The 14,574-nt window shown below is 36.1% G+C and overlaps 1 protein-coding gene across 1 annotated transcript in view; it reads left to right on the plus strand.

Annotated features, from left to right (window-relative positions):
- Positions 1 to 14,574, plus strand: part of NEK10 (NIMA related kinase 10) — a gene marked incomplete at its 5' end in the record, with an annotated part of 90,468 nt that overhangs the window by 13,490 nt on the left and 62,404 nt on the right. The window contains 9 exons of the mRNA XM_084280378.1: positions 500 to 561; positions 2,282 to 2,359; positions 4,732 to 4,796; positions 6,171 to 6,273; positions 6,947 to 7,075; positions 7,592 to 7,729; positions 8,386 to 8,431; positions 9,060 to 9,181; positions 9,379 to 9,481. Coding sequence (XP_084136504.1) covers positions 500 to 561; positions 2,282 to 2,359; positions 4,732 to 4,796; positions 6,171 to 6,273; positions 6,947 to 7,075; positions 7,592 to 7,729; positions 8,386 to 8,431; positions 9,060 to 9,181; positions 9,379 to 9,481 — 846 coding nt within the window. The remainder of the gene's footprint in view (positions 1 to 499; positions 562 to 2,281; positions 2,360 to 4,731; positions 4,797 to 6,170; positions 6,274 to 6,946; positions 7,076 to 7,591; positions 7,730 to 8,385; positions 8,432 to 9,059; positions 9,182 to 9,378; positions 9,482 to 14,574) is intronic.

The following is a 14,574-nucleotide window of genomic DNA, read 5'->3' on the forward strand; positions in this document are numbered from 1 at the left end:
GAAACAGCAGTGCAAACACCAAGGTTGGAGAATTCCCCAGCAGTGTATGGTAGTGACCTTGGTTGGAGTTATTCATGCTGCAGCATGAAGAGAGGACCCAAGCTGGACCAAGGGAAAAGTGTGAGGAGAAAGGAGCAGCAGAGTGAAACTGTTAGGTATTTGACTGTAATCCTCATCCACCACCTCCTCAGTGCTGCTGGGGAAGAGGGTAGAAGAGTTGGAAGTGAAGGAGTGAAAATGAGTCTGGGGGGAACAAAAGAGGCTGGTGGGGAGGGAAGGTGTCTGTTTTACCTGTGATGATTAACTGGTAAGCAACCTCCCTGTCTTTATCTTGACCCAAGAACTTTTCCATCCTGTTTTCTCCCTCTCTCCTGTTAAGGAGGGAGAGTGAATGAGCAGCTGGGTGAGCATTTGGCCTTTAGCTAAGGTTAATCCACCATGCTATCTGAATATTTTTATGAATCTGCCCCTAAATGCTACATCTGAATTTTTATTCTAGCTTGTTGTGCTGCAATTACTGAACTGGTGCTCAATGAGACTAACGCTTACCAGGTAGTACAGGTAGGAAGACTTTATTCAGTTAAGTAAGGCATTATAGTTTGCAATTTGACTTATTTGTTCTCCATTTGCCACCATCATTTAATTAACAAACAAAATGCATTTGAAAGGGATTGGAAAATATGGCTTTATATAACTTTAGTATCTGTGTTTCTTCCTATATTTATACATAGACACATGGAATTAACTGAGAAACATAAATTCTGAATTTCATTGTTTGTCAAGACAAACGCTGTGTAGCTTAATATTAGTACGTTGTTTCTTCAGAGTTTCTCTTTTCCTCAGAATTTGGTATTTCTGAGAGAACTTCCTGGCACTCCATCCCCAGGATTGTGTTTCTGCACTGCATTTTAAGGTGCAATATTTAAATGAGCTAGAACCTATGATTCTGAAAACCATTCTTTAAATCCCTCACATGTAGTCAAAGACACAAATACTTAGAACATTAATGCCAGCTAAAAGCTGTAGCCAGCTCTTATACTTTAAATGTTTCAAAACTATTGATTAAGAGGAAAAGTATGGATGTAATTCTATAAAAAATATTTTTTATGTGTCTTAAGCACTAAAACAGCCCATAAACCACACTGATTTAGACAACATTTTCCTGAACAATCTAAGTGCATACATTTTAGGCTGCTTTCATCATAATTTATTTAAATTGGATGTATTTTAAAAACTGTAACTCCTGAAGGACTAGGCTTCAAGCATGTTCATTTCAACTGGAATTCCACCCTGCAGCAACCTCTTTCATTTAAATACTGCTTCTTTCTCTGTGCTGATATAACTCAGACTTGCATAATGAACAAGATGAAGGAACTCAGGTTAAAAACAGATAGAGAAAGATTTGCAGCTCTTTCAGTATGTGCTGAGAAAGTCAAGCTAAGTGACCTTTAAAGGTTTATCTCATTCATATGACAAAGAGCTCTTGGGTCAGGCACTTGAGAACCATTTGCTTCTACCATAGCTGCCCTCTACGGGCAACGGAGGTTGTCACGGTCTCAATTTACAACCTCCGTAGCAGTCTGCAGCAGTTCTGGTAGCAGGCCAGAATGTTTTTACAACTCAGTGGCTCTACTACACAGTGTAAAGCTTCAGCTCAGCTCTGCCTCCATGAATGGTTTAAGAGAACATGTCAGGAACTGCAGCAGAACCTCTGCGGAGCTGACACTAGAGAGAAGAGTAGTCACCAGGAGGTACCTTGTCAAGTAACTGGGTGTTGTGCTGTAACTAAATCTACCAGTGCCCATTTGTCAAACCAGCATGATGGATACATTAATGGAGGACACCAGTATAGTCACATGAAAATGAAGGCTGAAATACAGTATAGTTTTCACAGAATGCCACTGAAGGCACAGACTTGTTCCTCAGGCTATCCCCTATGATTTTTCTCCAGTTGACATTCATTGTGACTAGATTTTTGATTCCTGAGAGTTCAAATTATCTACATGGTGACAGATCTGTTGTTGCAATTGCCTTCACCTCTAGAGACAGAAACATTGCTTCATTATCTGTTCAAAAGCTCTTTGCAGTGTCAGTTTAAATGTAACAGTGATTTCATTCTTACATATATTTGAGTCATTTGAGCACATAATTTAGGTGTGCAGAAGGACACTGAGAACTTGACACCTGGTATTAGCTTCTGATTTTTCTGAAGTAATTTGGTTTTTATTTGTGGCTTCTGTGCAAAGGACTGCCATTTTTACTGACCTTTCTCTGTTTCCAGGCAAATGGAATATATACAATAGCAAAACTGATTTTGCCAAAGAAAGGAAGCAGTGCTGAAAAAGCTAATTTATTACAGGTAACTCCCCTTATTATCATTGCACATTGAAAACTTCAAACAGTTCCTGACATTTTAAAAATTATGTTAAAGCACTGAAGAAGAAAATCTTACTCAAAGGGAGAAAAAGCCTACCAGAACAAAACCAGGAATAAAAAATGCTTTGGGAACTATAAGGTACATAGTGACTCAATTTCTCGTGTTCTCTTCTGATCTACTTTGTTTCTGACATCTCAGATAGTGTAAACAAAAGTGAGTATTTTTCTTGTGATTCTCTCTCCTCTGCTTCTTCAGGCTTCCTAGCATCAAGTCTTCTTTTTAGTGCTTTGGTCTTGATTTAAACTCAAAGTAGATTATCAACTTAAGCTAAAAGCTTGCAGTAGTCATTAATTATCTATCTGGTAGCTCTTCTCCAGCCTCTGTGAAATAGTGTTGCTGTCTCTTTAAGCTGTAGGAAAGTAGCAATCTGGGATTCACGGATGAACTGCTGCTGCTACAGTTGCCCTTCTGTGGGCAAGTGTGAGGAGGTCCTTGGCACAGGTGAATCTTGCCTCTCACCTTTGTCTTATGCCCTGGCATAGCTCCGCATTAACATGGCTACATTGTTACTCAGATATCTAATCCTGGTAGACATGCTGGGCCAGCAAGGGAAGGCATTTAAACAAAAAATCATTGTGGTGTCATCTTTTTCATCGGATGTCTTCTAGATTAGGGTTGAAGTGCAGATTGAGTGCAGCAGGTACCTTTCCTCTCTAATGAGGTTTTATAGCACACTTAATCAGCTTAAGGATGAGATAAATAAAAATCTTCCTAGAGGGTATGTGAAACCAACATGAAGTCTAATAAACTGGAGCATATGCTCAGTACAGTTGCCTCATAAGGACCTTAATTTTTGCCCACTAAGACTTCTAGATTTCAGCAGAATGTGATAGAAAGTAACTCACAAGTGATACTAAGCACCTGTGGTTGTGTTAAAAAATTAAGTCATGTGAATTAAGAATGGATGTAACGATCACATATGAAAACTAAATCTGTTTTGGACAAACAGTAAGTGGTTTTTTTTGGTTTGTTTTTTTTTTTAAATAAAACTTTGTTCAGATTTTCATGTTACTATCTGTATTGACTTTCTCATTGCTACTGCCATGTAATACAGTTGGATTTAAAGGTCTACTCCAATCAAAATGATTCTGTGATCTGCGTATACTCTCTAAAATGAAGTCTTTCAAGGCAGCAACTACAGCCCAGCCAGTCTGAGTTAGTTTGTAGGGATAAGTTGTGAGTGTGATTCTCAGTGGAACACACATTGTAACTCACCATACTTCTTCTGTGATGGGGAGTTTACTTTTGACTAAAAAGAAACGTTGTAAAAGAAACTTTCCTTACAGTAGCATTAACAGGTGTTTTGTTTGCTGTAAAGTTTTAAATATCCTGCGTCCTTCAAAGTAGGGTTTGTCCTTTATTTTCTTCATTTAATACATATTCTAGATATAGAAATAAATTGTTTAAAACATGTGGATTAATTCTGCAGTTAACACTAAAACAGTAACCATGATCTATATAGGGATCATCACACTGGACTTCAGTACAGTTTTAGTTACAGATGCAATAAAGTAATTCTAATTTACATTAAAGGTATTTTCTTTTTGCATTGTTTCAGATATCAATGCCCTATTTCCTTTTGGTTTACTCTATATAGTCATCTTTGGTCAGTCATACATGTGCCATATTGACTCTTGATAAGCAGAATTAAAGATGAATTGCATAAAAGTGCACATGTTAACTAACTGCCAGTGTCTGTTTTACAAGTAAACTTTCTTGAGCAGAGATAGTGTTGAACCTAATGTACATAGAGATAGAAACTGAGGTACAATAAGATCTCTGTAAAAATGATGAACTTACTATTAAAAAAAAAAAGTTGACCGTATTTTCTTTCTCACTTCTGGTTTTTGTGCTCTGTGAGAACTGATGGTGTTCTACACTGCACTTTTCATGGAAAAAATGCAAAATGATGTTTTTACAAAATCATTGCAAAACCACTGAACACATTTACCTTTTTCAGCATGGGAGGAGAGAGAAGGCCTGAAGTTTTGATCTACCTCCAAATAAAGAGATGATTAAGGCTCATCATGTTTCTCAGTGTGTACTGTAACTATAGTTACCCACTTTAGGGGTTGCTGGGTTTTTTTTTTCCTTTCTAGCCCTCAATAGTCCTGCCTACCTTTAAAATGCAGGATGAACTGAGGAAGTTTTTCTTCTCTTCATTATCAAGTGAATAATATATCTAGTCATTTCAGTACAAAACTTATGGAAGTATAAAGTCAAGGGGACACCTTGATGTTTACTGGTGGCTTTTCCATTTGTGTATAAATTTGTCATTGTTTTTCCTCCTACAGTGTTATGCGTTCAGAGCCCTGAGATTTCTCTTCAGTGTGGAAAGAAATCGACATATCTTTAAAAGGTACGTTAACAAAATGTTTTGTGAAACTCCTCTAGGATAGATTTCAAAAGTCATCATTCCAATCAGTGACACATTTTTTAAAGCATCATTTTCAACATGAAGAAATAGTAATGAGCAATTTCTGTCCCATCCACAGCTACAGACAGCCATTCCTGCATTGCATCAGTGGCAGCCTACAAGATTTAGATGTTCAGTGTGGGGACTTCTATTGTATGTGTGCCAGAGAACCTGGCTCTGTAGGGGCTCCTTCCTCCCTTATGAATCAACATATAAAATATGCTGAGGACAGATTTAATGCTGTTAGAGATAAACCATACTTTTATCCTGAAGATTAACAGATGCAAGTTACAGCCCTGGATAGTAGCACGTAACTGGGAGCAGTAAATTTTTTGTCTGAGCCCTCCTGCCCTTCTCAAGGGAATGTCTTTGCAACACACAGATTTACTTAGGAGTATTGCTGAAAGGTTTGGATCAATAAGGAGAAAATGTCTTTCATTAATCACCCATTTTTACTAGTAAAATGACAGTTTCACCAGGTTGGCTACAAAAGCTTACAGTTTGATTTCTGGGATTAGGTTAGTAATCATACTGTGTAGAGGTCTGCCTGTCAGTAGTGTTTCTGTATGATTTTATTTTGTATCATATATTACTAGAATTGTAAATATAACTTTTGTTGGTTTTATCTTTAAAAAGTGGATTTTGTACTGAAAGGGCCCCAGTTTGTAATGAATGCTGATGGATAGTGTCAAGTTTTGGAAGTGATAAATCTGGACTGATTTGCTGTCTTTTGGAAAAATACAAACGCTTTTATTTCTGTATTTCTACTTCTGCTAGAACTTTATATAGAAACAAACCTGCAGTTAAGCATGTCACTAATGAAATATTGCCTACTATCTGTTAGCATTTGCTTTTCTCAGTCCTTTTCATCTTTTAGATTAGACTTCTTGGACAAACATTCTAAGATGGGTGTCGTGATTCTTTAAATACATACAAATGTTAATCCTATCACTTAAGGCATTACATGAAGGAACTCAGCTATAGTAACAACAAGCATAATAGAAAATTCTGTAAGAAAAACATGAGAAAAAGCACTGGAAACTCAGGAGGTGCATTGGCTTTATAGAGGCTTATGCTTGTTTGAAGAACTGGCATTTATATTAACACCCAACCTATGGAGGCTAAAAGCCCTTTAACTCCTCTATATGTAATATTAGAGACTTAATATCTGAATAGATTAGAAAAATACATATTATATACTATATAATTTAGAAAGTCCTAAAGCAAGTTTTAATAAACATTGAAAAGTCTCTGCTGTAAATTAATAGCTACTGTGTACACTGTTTCTAAAATACATACAAATTTAAACCTTTGTAGACTTTTCCCTACTGATTTGTTTGAAATCTTCATTGATGTTGGACATTATGTGCGTGATATCAGTGCTTATGAAGAGTTGGTGTCAAAGTTAAATTTATTAAAGGTAAGGAAAAACCTTCATAGCTTTAAGTAGTGTGATTACTTGCACGTTACCATGGAAAGGGCATGAAATATTATATCACAGAATCGAATCTTAGGGGTTGGAAGGGACCTCAAGAGATCATCGGGTCCAACCTCCCTGCCAAAGCAGGCTCCTTATCTCACATTACACAGATAGGCATCCAGACGAGACTTGAATATCTCCAGAGAAGGAGACTCAACCACCTCCCTGGGCAGCCTATTCCACTGCTCCGTCACCCTTACTGTGAAAAAGTTCTTCCGCATGTTGGTGCGGAACTTCCTATGCTCCAGCTTACAGCCATTGCCCCTAGTCCTGTCCCCACAGACCACTGAAAAGGGGCTGGCCAATTCCCCCTGCATCCCAAGTCTAAGATATTTATAAACACTAATTAGGTCCCCCCTAAGCCTTCTTTTCTCCAGGCTGAACAGTCCCAGCTCACTCAGCCTTTCCTCATAGGGGAGATGTTCCAGGCCCCTAATCATCTTCATTGTCCTTCTCTGGACTCTCTCCAGGAGATCCCTGTCTTTTTTATACCAGGGAGCCCAGAACTGGACACAGTACTCCAGGCGGGGCCTGACCAACGCAGAGTAGAGGGGGAGGATCACCAATATATATTTATAGATATTTATTTATATGTCATTTAATTTATAACCAGGAGGATGAATTGAAGCAAATCTCTGAAAGTATTGAGAACATGAATCAGAATAAGGCACCTACAAAACATATAGGCAACTACGCAATTTTAGAGCACCTTGGCAGTGGAGCTTTTGGGAGTGTGTATAAGGTAAGCTTCTCTTTTCATATTGATTTACAGGTTTGAGGGACAGCTTTATGAAGAATGTCTAATACCTCTTTTAGGTACTGCCCTCCTTTCGCTTTCAGTAAGGGAATATAGGTATGAAAAGGTCTTTATGGATCTGAATATGTTGGTATTTTTTACTGTGATTTTTGTTTGTCCCCTTTTATATTTTAAATATTGACCAGTTTCCTACTTTTACTTTCTTTTAATTCCTTTCTCAAAAGAGCAATCAAGTCTATTGCAGAGGCTAACAAATTTGTGCAAACCCACAGCAATTTAAGCATGTTTTATCTGAAGAGCAACACTGGGCCCAGATAATGTTACCTCAAGCACTGGCAAATTCAGCAGTGTGTTGCTAACCTGCACTGTGGGGCTCCAGTTCTTTTGACTATTCACATCATATGCAGAAAAAGCTAAGACTCTGATGACTAATTTGGTAGCCATAATAATATCCTTTCTGTCCCCATCCTATGTTTGACAAGGTTTTATCTTTTTTTATAGGTTAGAAAACATAATGGACAAAATCTTCTGGCAATGAAAGAAGTCAATTTACACAGTCCAGCATTTGGGAAGGACAAAAAGGACAGAGACAGCAGTGTAAAGAACATTGTCTCTGAATTAACCATCATCAAAGAGCAGGTATGTCTCACGGACACTAGTTTTATGCATGGGTGTTCTGCTCTTAGCCTTATCAACTGTGAGTTCCTGTACAGCAGGGCTTCCACCTGTTGTTACCGTTCTCTGATCAGTACAATGTTGTCGCCTTCTCAATATTGGCACCATTCAGGTAAAACCTTACAGGTGTCTCAACAGCAGTACAAATGCTTGTGTTAAAGACTCTTACCTTCTGGTTTGGCAGTATTTTGCACATTCTTTGGGATTCTGTAAATTAAGACTGTAATAGAAAACTGATGAGTTTTTGTTCGATTTAGTGAATTCTTGGATTTAAAATACAGTGAGAATATAGACTTTTTTTGTAATTGAAAATAAAGAAACAGATTGATCATTAGTGTTTGTAGGTTAAGAAAGCAAATTTTTTGATGCAGGATAATTGTCTGTCTTCAAACTTTTTTACTCTCATTTATTAAAGGAAAGCGGATAGGAATCATGCTGCGTTTTCCTCTTAGTTGCTCTAGTAATGTACTACACTTCTCAGTGTTTGGGGTCGAATCAAGGGTCTACTGAACTGCAATTCATAAGAAAGTTTGTAGAATCTTTCCTTCTGAAGTGTAGCTAAACATGCTGTGCTACCAGTTGAACTATTCTAAACATCTGATTTTCTTTCCTCATTGTAGCTTTATCATCCAAATGTTGTACGGTATTATAGAACCTTCTTAGAAAGTAAGTATAAATGCAGAGAATTACCACATTCTATATAATGAAGAAACAGAAATACATAATAAAAGCACTTACAACTTGGAAGGAAAGCATCAAATTTGAGCAATAAATGGTAATACTTTCTTCAAGAACTGCTACAGTTCAGACAGGTTTATATTCCTTTCAAATTGAAAAAACCCTCCGAAATTATATTTGTTTATTTATCAGTAAAACTAGATGCAATGTAAACATGTTGAAAGCATCATTTTCATCCTATAGAGTTAAGGTTCCAAAATTTACAACTGGAATGCTAAGAAGGGAGAAAAAGCTATAGTGACTAGTAGAATGAAGATATAGATTGTTCAGCTGTATCGTCCTAATTTTCTTGTTTGTAAAGAGTTAGCTACATGCACCTGCCCATTGAGTGATTATCAAGAAATGAATACCTTATAGTTCCTGTGATATAAATTGAGGGAGAAATGGAATTGAAAAAAGAGTAGAACTACGGTTAAAATGTATTTGTCTCTGCAAATACATTTTTAAATAAGTCGACTATAACAGCTTTTAAAATGCATTTTAACCTCAAATACTCTATTTTCCAGTGCCTTTTATATAAATGTAGTATTCTATGAATTCATCTTCTTTTTTGTAGATGACAGATTGTACATAGTCATGGAGCTAATAGAGGGAGTGCCACTGGCGGAACACTTTCACTCTTTGAAGCAAAAGCAACAACAGTTTACAGAAGAAAGAATATGGTGTATATTTATCCAAGTAAGAGCCTCCATTCATTTTGTAACCAGCACTTGGTTGTAATGCATGTAATTAGTGGCACCATTTATGTTTGGCTAATAAATGACAAGTAATGCTTATTTTATGAGGCATTAATGCCAGATATGAATTTCATTTTATGTACCTTTACCAGGTTATAGTTAAGAATCTTTGTAAGGTTCTTTCTATTTGTTTTGAAGCTTTGTCTAGCTCTTCGTTATTTGCATAAAGAGAAAAGGATTGTTCATCGAGATCTCACTCCAAACAATGTTATGCTGGGGGATAAAGACAAAGTTACAATTAGTAAGTAGAACTAATTTACTTGAAGAGAAGTTCCCATGATGTACCTGAGTATAATTACCATACTGAAACTCTCAGACAGTTTTAGGTGCCTGGGCATTGCTCACCATGCTTGGAAGCTAGTAAATTATTACATTATTATACTGTTGTGCAAAATAATCGCTAATGCAGATTTTGTGATTATTACCACCAGGTGTCATCAGCCTTGACTATATTTTTTAAATTATATACGTCAAATATGACAGAGGAAATTATATAGCCCTAAGAAATTAAACTGTAGCTATGCTTCGAGGTCTGTTTTTGCTTAGATCAGCAATAAATAAATAAATAAATCTCTCTTTTTTAAAAAAAAAAGTAACAGGGAAGTGTAGCCATATGCAATGCCCAACCACAAAACACTCAGCTATAAATAGGTGAATATATTTGGTAACTGTTGTTTCATAGTAAATATTTATACCTGATGATATACATACATAATTTATTATTAAATTCTATGTGCTAAAAAAATTCTGATTCTTAGTAATGATAGTGTTTTGGAAGAAGGTGATTTATTGGAGCATTTGTCCTTAAGTGGTGAAAATAATTATTGAGAATATTATTTTTAAGTAAAGTATGATATGGTTGTATTTTATATCAACATGCTGCCACTGTGAGGCACTCTTGTCTTGATTTAACACTTTTGCCTTACCTCTGTCCCAATCTAGATATATAGAAGTGTAAATGTACTTTCAAATGTAAGCTCAAAATCACACTTGAAAAGCATTTATATTTCTGTGAAAGATTTGCATGATAAATTGAGGAAAATTGGGAGAACTGAACTTATTTTGACCATTTCTACAGTGATTGGTTAGGAACTATTACAATATTTTAAAAAACACTTAGCTATATTTAGTACTTAATTAGCACATTATATATATATATAATTTTCAGAGGGTGCCGAAGACCTTTTATCTATTACTTCTGAATTTCACTGAGCCTTGTTGTTTTACAATTCTAGTGAAATTAAGAATAATTTAGTTTTTCTGATAATAAGTATATACTGTATTAGTGCATGTCATAGCATTATGCCTAACTTGTCCATGTATGCTAAGACTGGAGCATTTGGTAATTATATCTCATGATGTGATTAAGGGGACTATCCATTTGAGAATTTCAAGTGGTTCTAAATGAAAGTTAATACAAAATGTCAGATAAAGGTGAAAGAAGTGTATGCTCAAATATTGAAAAATCTTAAATCTGCCTCTGCAGTGAATTTAACCTCTCAGCTTTTATAAAGAAGAGGGTCTGCTCTAAGATCTACTCAGGACTGTAGTTCCTTTTTTACAAGCTGAAGAATTGCCCTATAGAGTTCAACTTTATGGAGTCTTTCAGATTTCAAAACCATCCAAAATTTGTCTCAATCTACATTGACTAATACTCCTGTGGGATACCTGTGAAGCAGTGTTGTGTGATTACATCATTGAGATACGCCTCTGATAGTCCATATTATTTTGCTTCATAAAAGAAGCTTGTATATCTTATAATACTGCTCTGTTGTCTTTTTCCTCAGTCCTTCTGGAAATAATAACTCTTATTAATCTCTTGCTATGATTATCTGCAGGCTGGCAGTATAACAAAGGCAGCTTATTCCTCTGTAACTAATGCTCTTCAAATATATTGTCTTTGAGAGGTGTCTTTAGTTTTGGACTTCCACTGTAGATTTTGATTAAAAAAAATTGAGTGGTCCACTGCAGCAAAGCGATTCTATGGGCTAAGGCTTTCATTCTGTACTGTACATGGATGTGCAGCAGCCTCCACAATGAACTACTTTTTTAAATTATGGTACCCACAGGTAGACAATTTTCACCACATATGTAAGAACCGCGCCACTCGAATTCCAAATCCCATGAAGACCTCTCATGCAGTTTCTGAGTTTACATTGGTTGAAAAGGAAAGGAGTGAATAGTGTGGGAGACATTCACACTGCTGTCAGCCCAGGAAAAAAAAAGGAGCCTCCTAAAGAATTATGCTTATTTGACCTGAAGTTCTGGAGAAATTGTTACATACAGGTGGTCCTTACAGAACAATTCCAACAGAACTTGGTAGGCAGGAACTTGTGGTGAAAGGTGTCTGAAAACTGGAATTCATACACCCAAAGAACTCTGCAACCCACCTGGCATAATGTAAGATTAAGCTATAAGGTTTCTTCCAGAGGTGATCTCTGAATATCATCTCTGCAGGTTTTACTGAAAAAAGAATACCTGAGGCATTAGTAGGAGGAATTTTTTTGTCTGCTATATAGTTACGCTGCATTTTCTTTTTCTTAAATACTGACTGTGATTAGACACTATCCTGGTCCAGGTCTTTCTTGATTGTTTTGATTTTAAAACTTATGCAAGGTATAAATTCAGGTCCTAAGCCTGGGAGGTGCTTGGTTCTATAGTGAAGATTAAATAACTTTCTTTGTGTTTCCCATAATGTCTTTTATGTGTCAGTTAAATTGAAATTATCCCAGTCTTTTTCAGGCTCTTTTTAAGTTCTGCATAGCAAGTGGAAACAGACATTTACAATCTGATCCTAGCCAGGCTAGTGGTGATACAAGATCGCTGTTTCTGACTCTGGAGATCTTTCAGCATGGTATTATGTAGTCTGTGGAACTACCCACCCTACTACTTTATTCTGCTTCATCTCTGACATAAATTTGATATGAAAGGGGCTGTAAACTTAAAACATCTCTTATGATTGAATGCTCTACCAACATAATGGGTTTTGTAGCTACAAATGCTACAAAAATGTAAATAATGTATTGTGCTTACCTGCAATTTCATAATACTAAATTTGTAGAAAAGTGTTACTAAAACTGTACATCTCTGTTCAGATTGAATGTTTGATTTCTAATTTCTGACACACATGTGCAGAAAAGTAGAATTGTAGGCATAGCCTGAATGAAGGTCTTTTTGTATAGGGTTTTAGAGATTCATTGAACCAATATTATCTGTGGCTTTTGGTTTAATCTGCCCAGCCTTTTTATGAGAGACATTGAGAAGTTAAACAGTTTTCTGAATTTAAAATACATACCTGCTTTTATTGCAGCTGTATTTTGTTTCTAGCCCAGCCTATTTTTCTCTAGAGGTCCGTAACAGCATCTGTTTGTAGGACAAAACGGAACACTCAGTAGATGATCACTTTTCCTCAGTGTCATCTAGTTTCAGCAAGGTTTAGATGGTGATAGTTAAAGAGAGAGTTGTGAAGGGTTCCATATGCTCTTTTAGGTGGCATGTTTTGTTTAACACTTAGAAGATCTGTATCATGTGTACTCTGTATTGTATGGAACTGAAATCTAGGGTTTATATAGCAGTGGAATACTAGTTCTGAGACAAGTCACCTGTCTGATATACTTCTAATCATATCAGGCAACCAAGAAGTGTCAGAACAGCAGTGAATGAGACTTTAAAAGTTTGAATAGTTGCTGAATGCTGGAAGAAAGCTACCTGTGAATTTTGCAATTCAGAATAATTGCTTGTTGAGTGCACTTTTTAAGACCTCTTGGCTTTTGCTTCTGTGCCACACCCAGAGAAGCAGTGGTCATGAGATAAAGGGGATATAACTGGCATTTTATGTTAGTCACTACATTTTGGAGTCACTTGGATTAGTGCTAGGTTTTTTTGCAGACTATAAGGCTCATTTAACCAGTTTTCATTATCAGAATTGCTACCCTTCATACCAAGATTCATTTTCAAAGCTTCCCTAATAGGCTGGATGGAATTTTCCACTTGTTTGTGTTCACACTGTAAATCAAATATTCTGGATGTTATTGGTGGATTAATTGCAGAATCACATCTCTCTCTGCAAGTCTCAGTTCTACGTGTGGATCAGTGTTAACACTCTTTGTTCAGAATTTACAAGCTTCACAAAACTGACAGTAGACTGAGTTTATGAACCATTGATATTAGCACACAGAAGAAAGATAGATTAGCTATAAAGATGTTTTTGGGAATGATGAGATATTCTGTTCCCATTCTAGGGTTGGAAAAGAGTAGAAATAAGTAGGTACTACTGTTGATTAAATTGCAGGTTATCTTGATTTTTAGGATGTGCTTTTATGGAAAATAAAACTTAAGTTCTACTTTTATCTTCCAGATCATTGTAACTCAGTAAGAATTTCTTGACAGAATTTCTTTATTACAGGTGCAAACCTGGTTAAGAAAAGCAAAGTGATCTTTCTCTTGTCCCAAGACTTTAGGGTAGAAGAAACTTCAGTGGGCACACAGTGAATGTCAGGCCTGAGTAGGTTTGAAGTTGCACATATGTGGTGAATCTGATACTCCATTTATCATCCTTTTTTGCTTTTCTTTTGGACTTTGTGTGCATATTTTATTTTGGAAAAAAATAATGGCATTTTCAAATAGCATTCAAACAGAATTTAAAGGCACAAACGTGTGAATATGAGATCCATTTTATCAAGATGTAATATCTGTTTAATTTTCCTCTTGTTTTTACTGTAGAAGATCAGTCTTCTCGGTGAAATCTTTGGGAAATAAAATGGCAAATGAAAAAACAGATTCTGTCAATAAAAAGAAAAAAACATTATGGGTACCTAAAATGGTCATTTAAAGATAATCCTAAAATTTAGAAACTTTTTGTAATTCAGCTATTATGAAACTTGAAGAGATCATTCTGTAGGAGGTTAAGATACTAGTCAACTCAGCCTACTCTGTTTTTCATCATTCTCTCTTCCCTGCATTCCTCTTCCCCAGCATGTTAATGTTTTCTGAAACAGTCTTTGTTCATTATCACCTACTCTGCTACCCTAAACACAGTGTAAACAAGTGAAGAAGGGTGTTTCAGAATCTAAAGGACTATGACTGCATAATTTTGTGTTTGCTTCTCTTCCTATTTAAGGATTGTCTTGTATGGTTGTTTGACTATTTCTTTTTTAAGAATTTAAAACAAATTAAAGCAATGTTTAGTTTTCAAGATTCATGATACACAGAGAACCTCCCCCAACACCTCCCCCCAAGGCTTAATGTACAGTACAAAATCTAGGCAAATACAATATTGTGGAGATATAGGACTATTAGTAACGAATTGCTGGTGAAATTGCATGCCTAGTCATA

This window comes from Gallinula chloropus (genome assembly GCF_964237585.1).
Source record: "Gallinula chloropus genome assembly, chromosome: 2".
NCBI lineage: Eukaryota > Metazoa > Chordata > Aves > Gruiformes > Rallidae > Gallinula > Gallinula chloropus.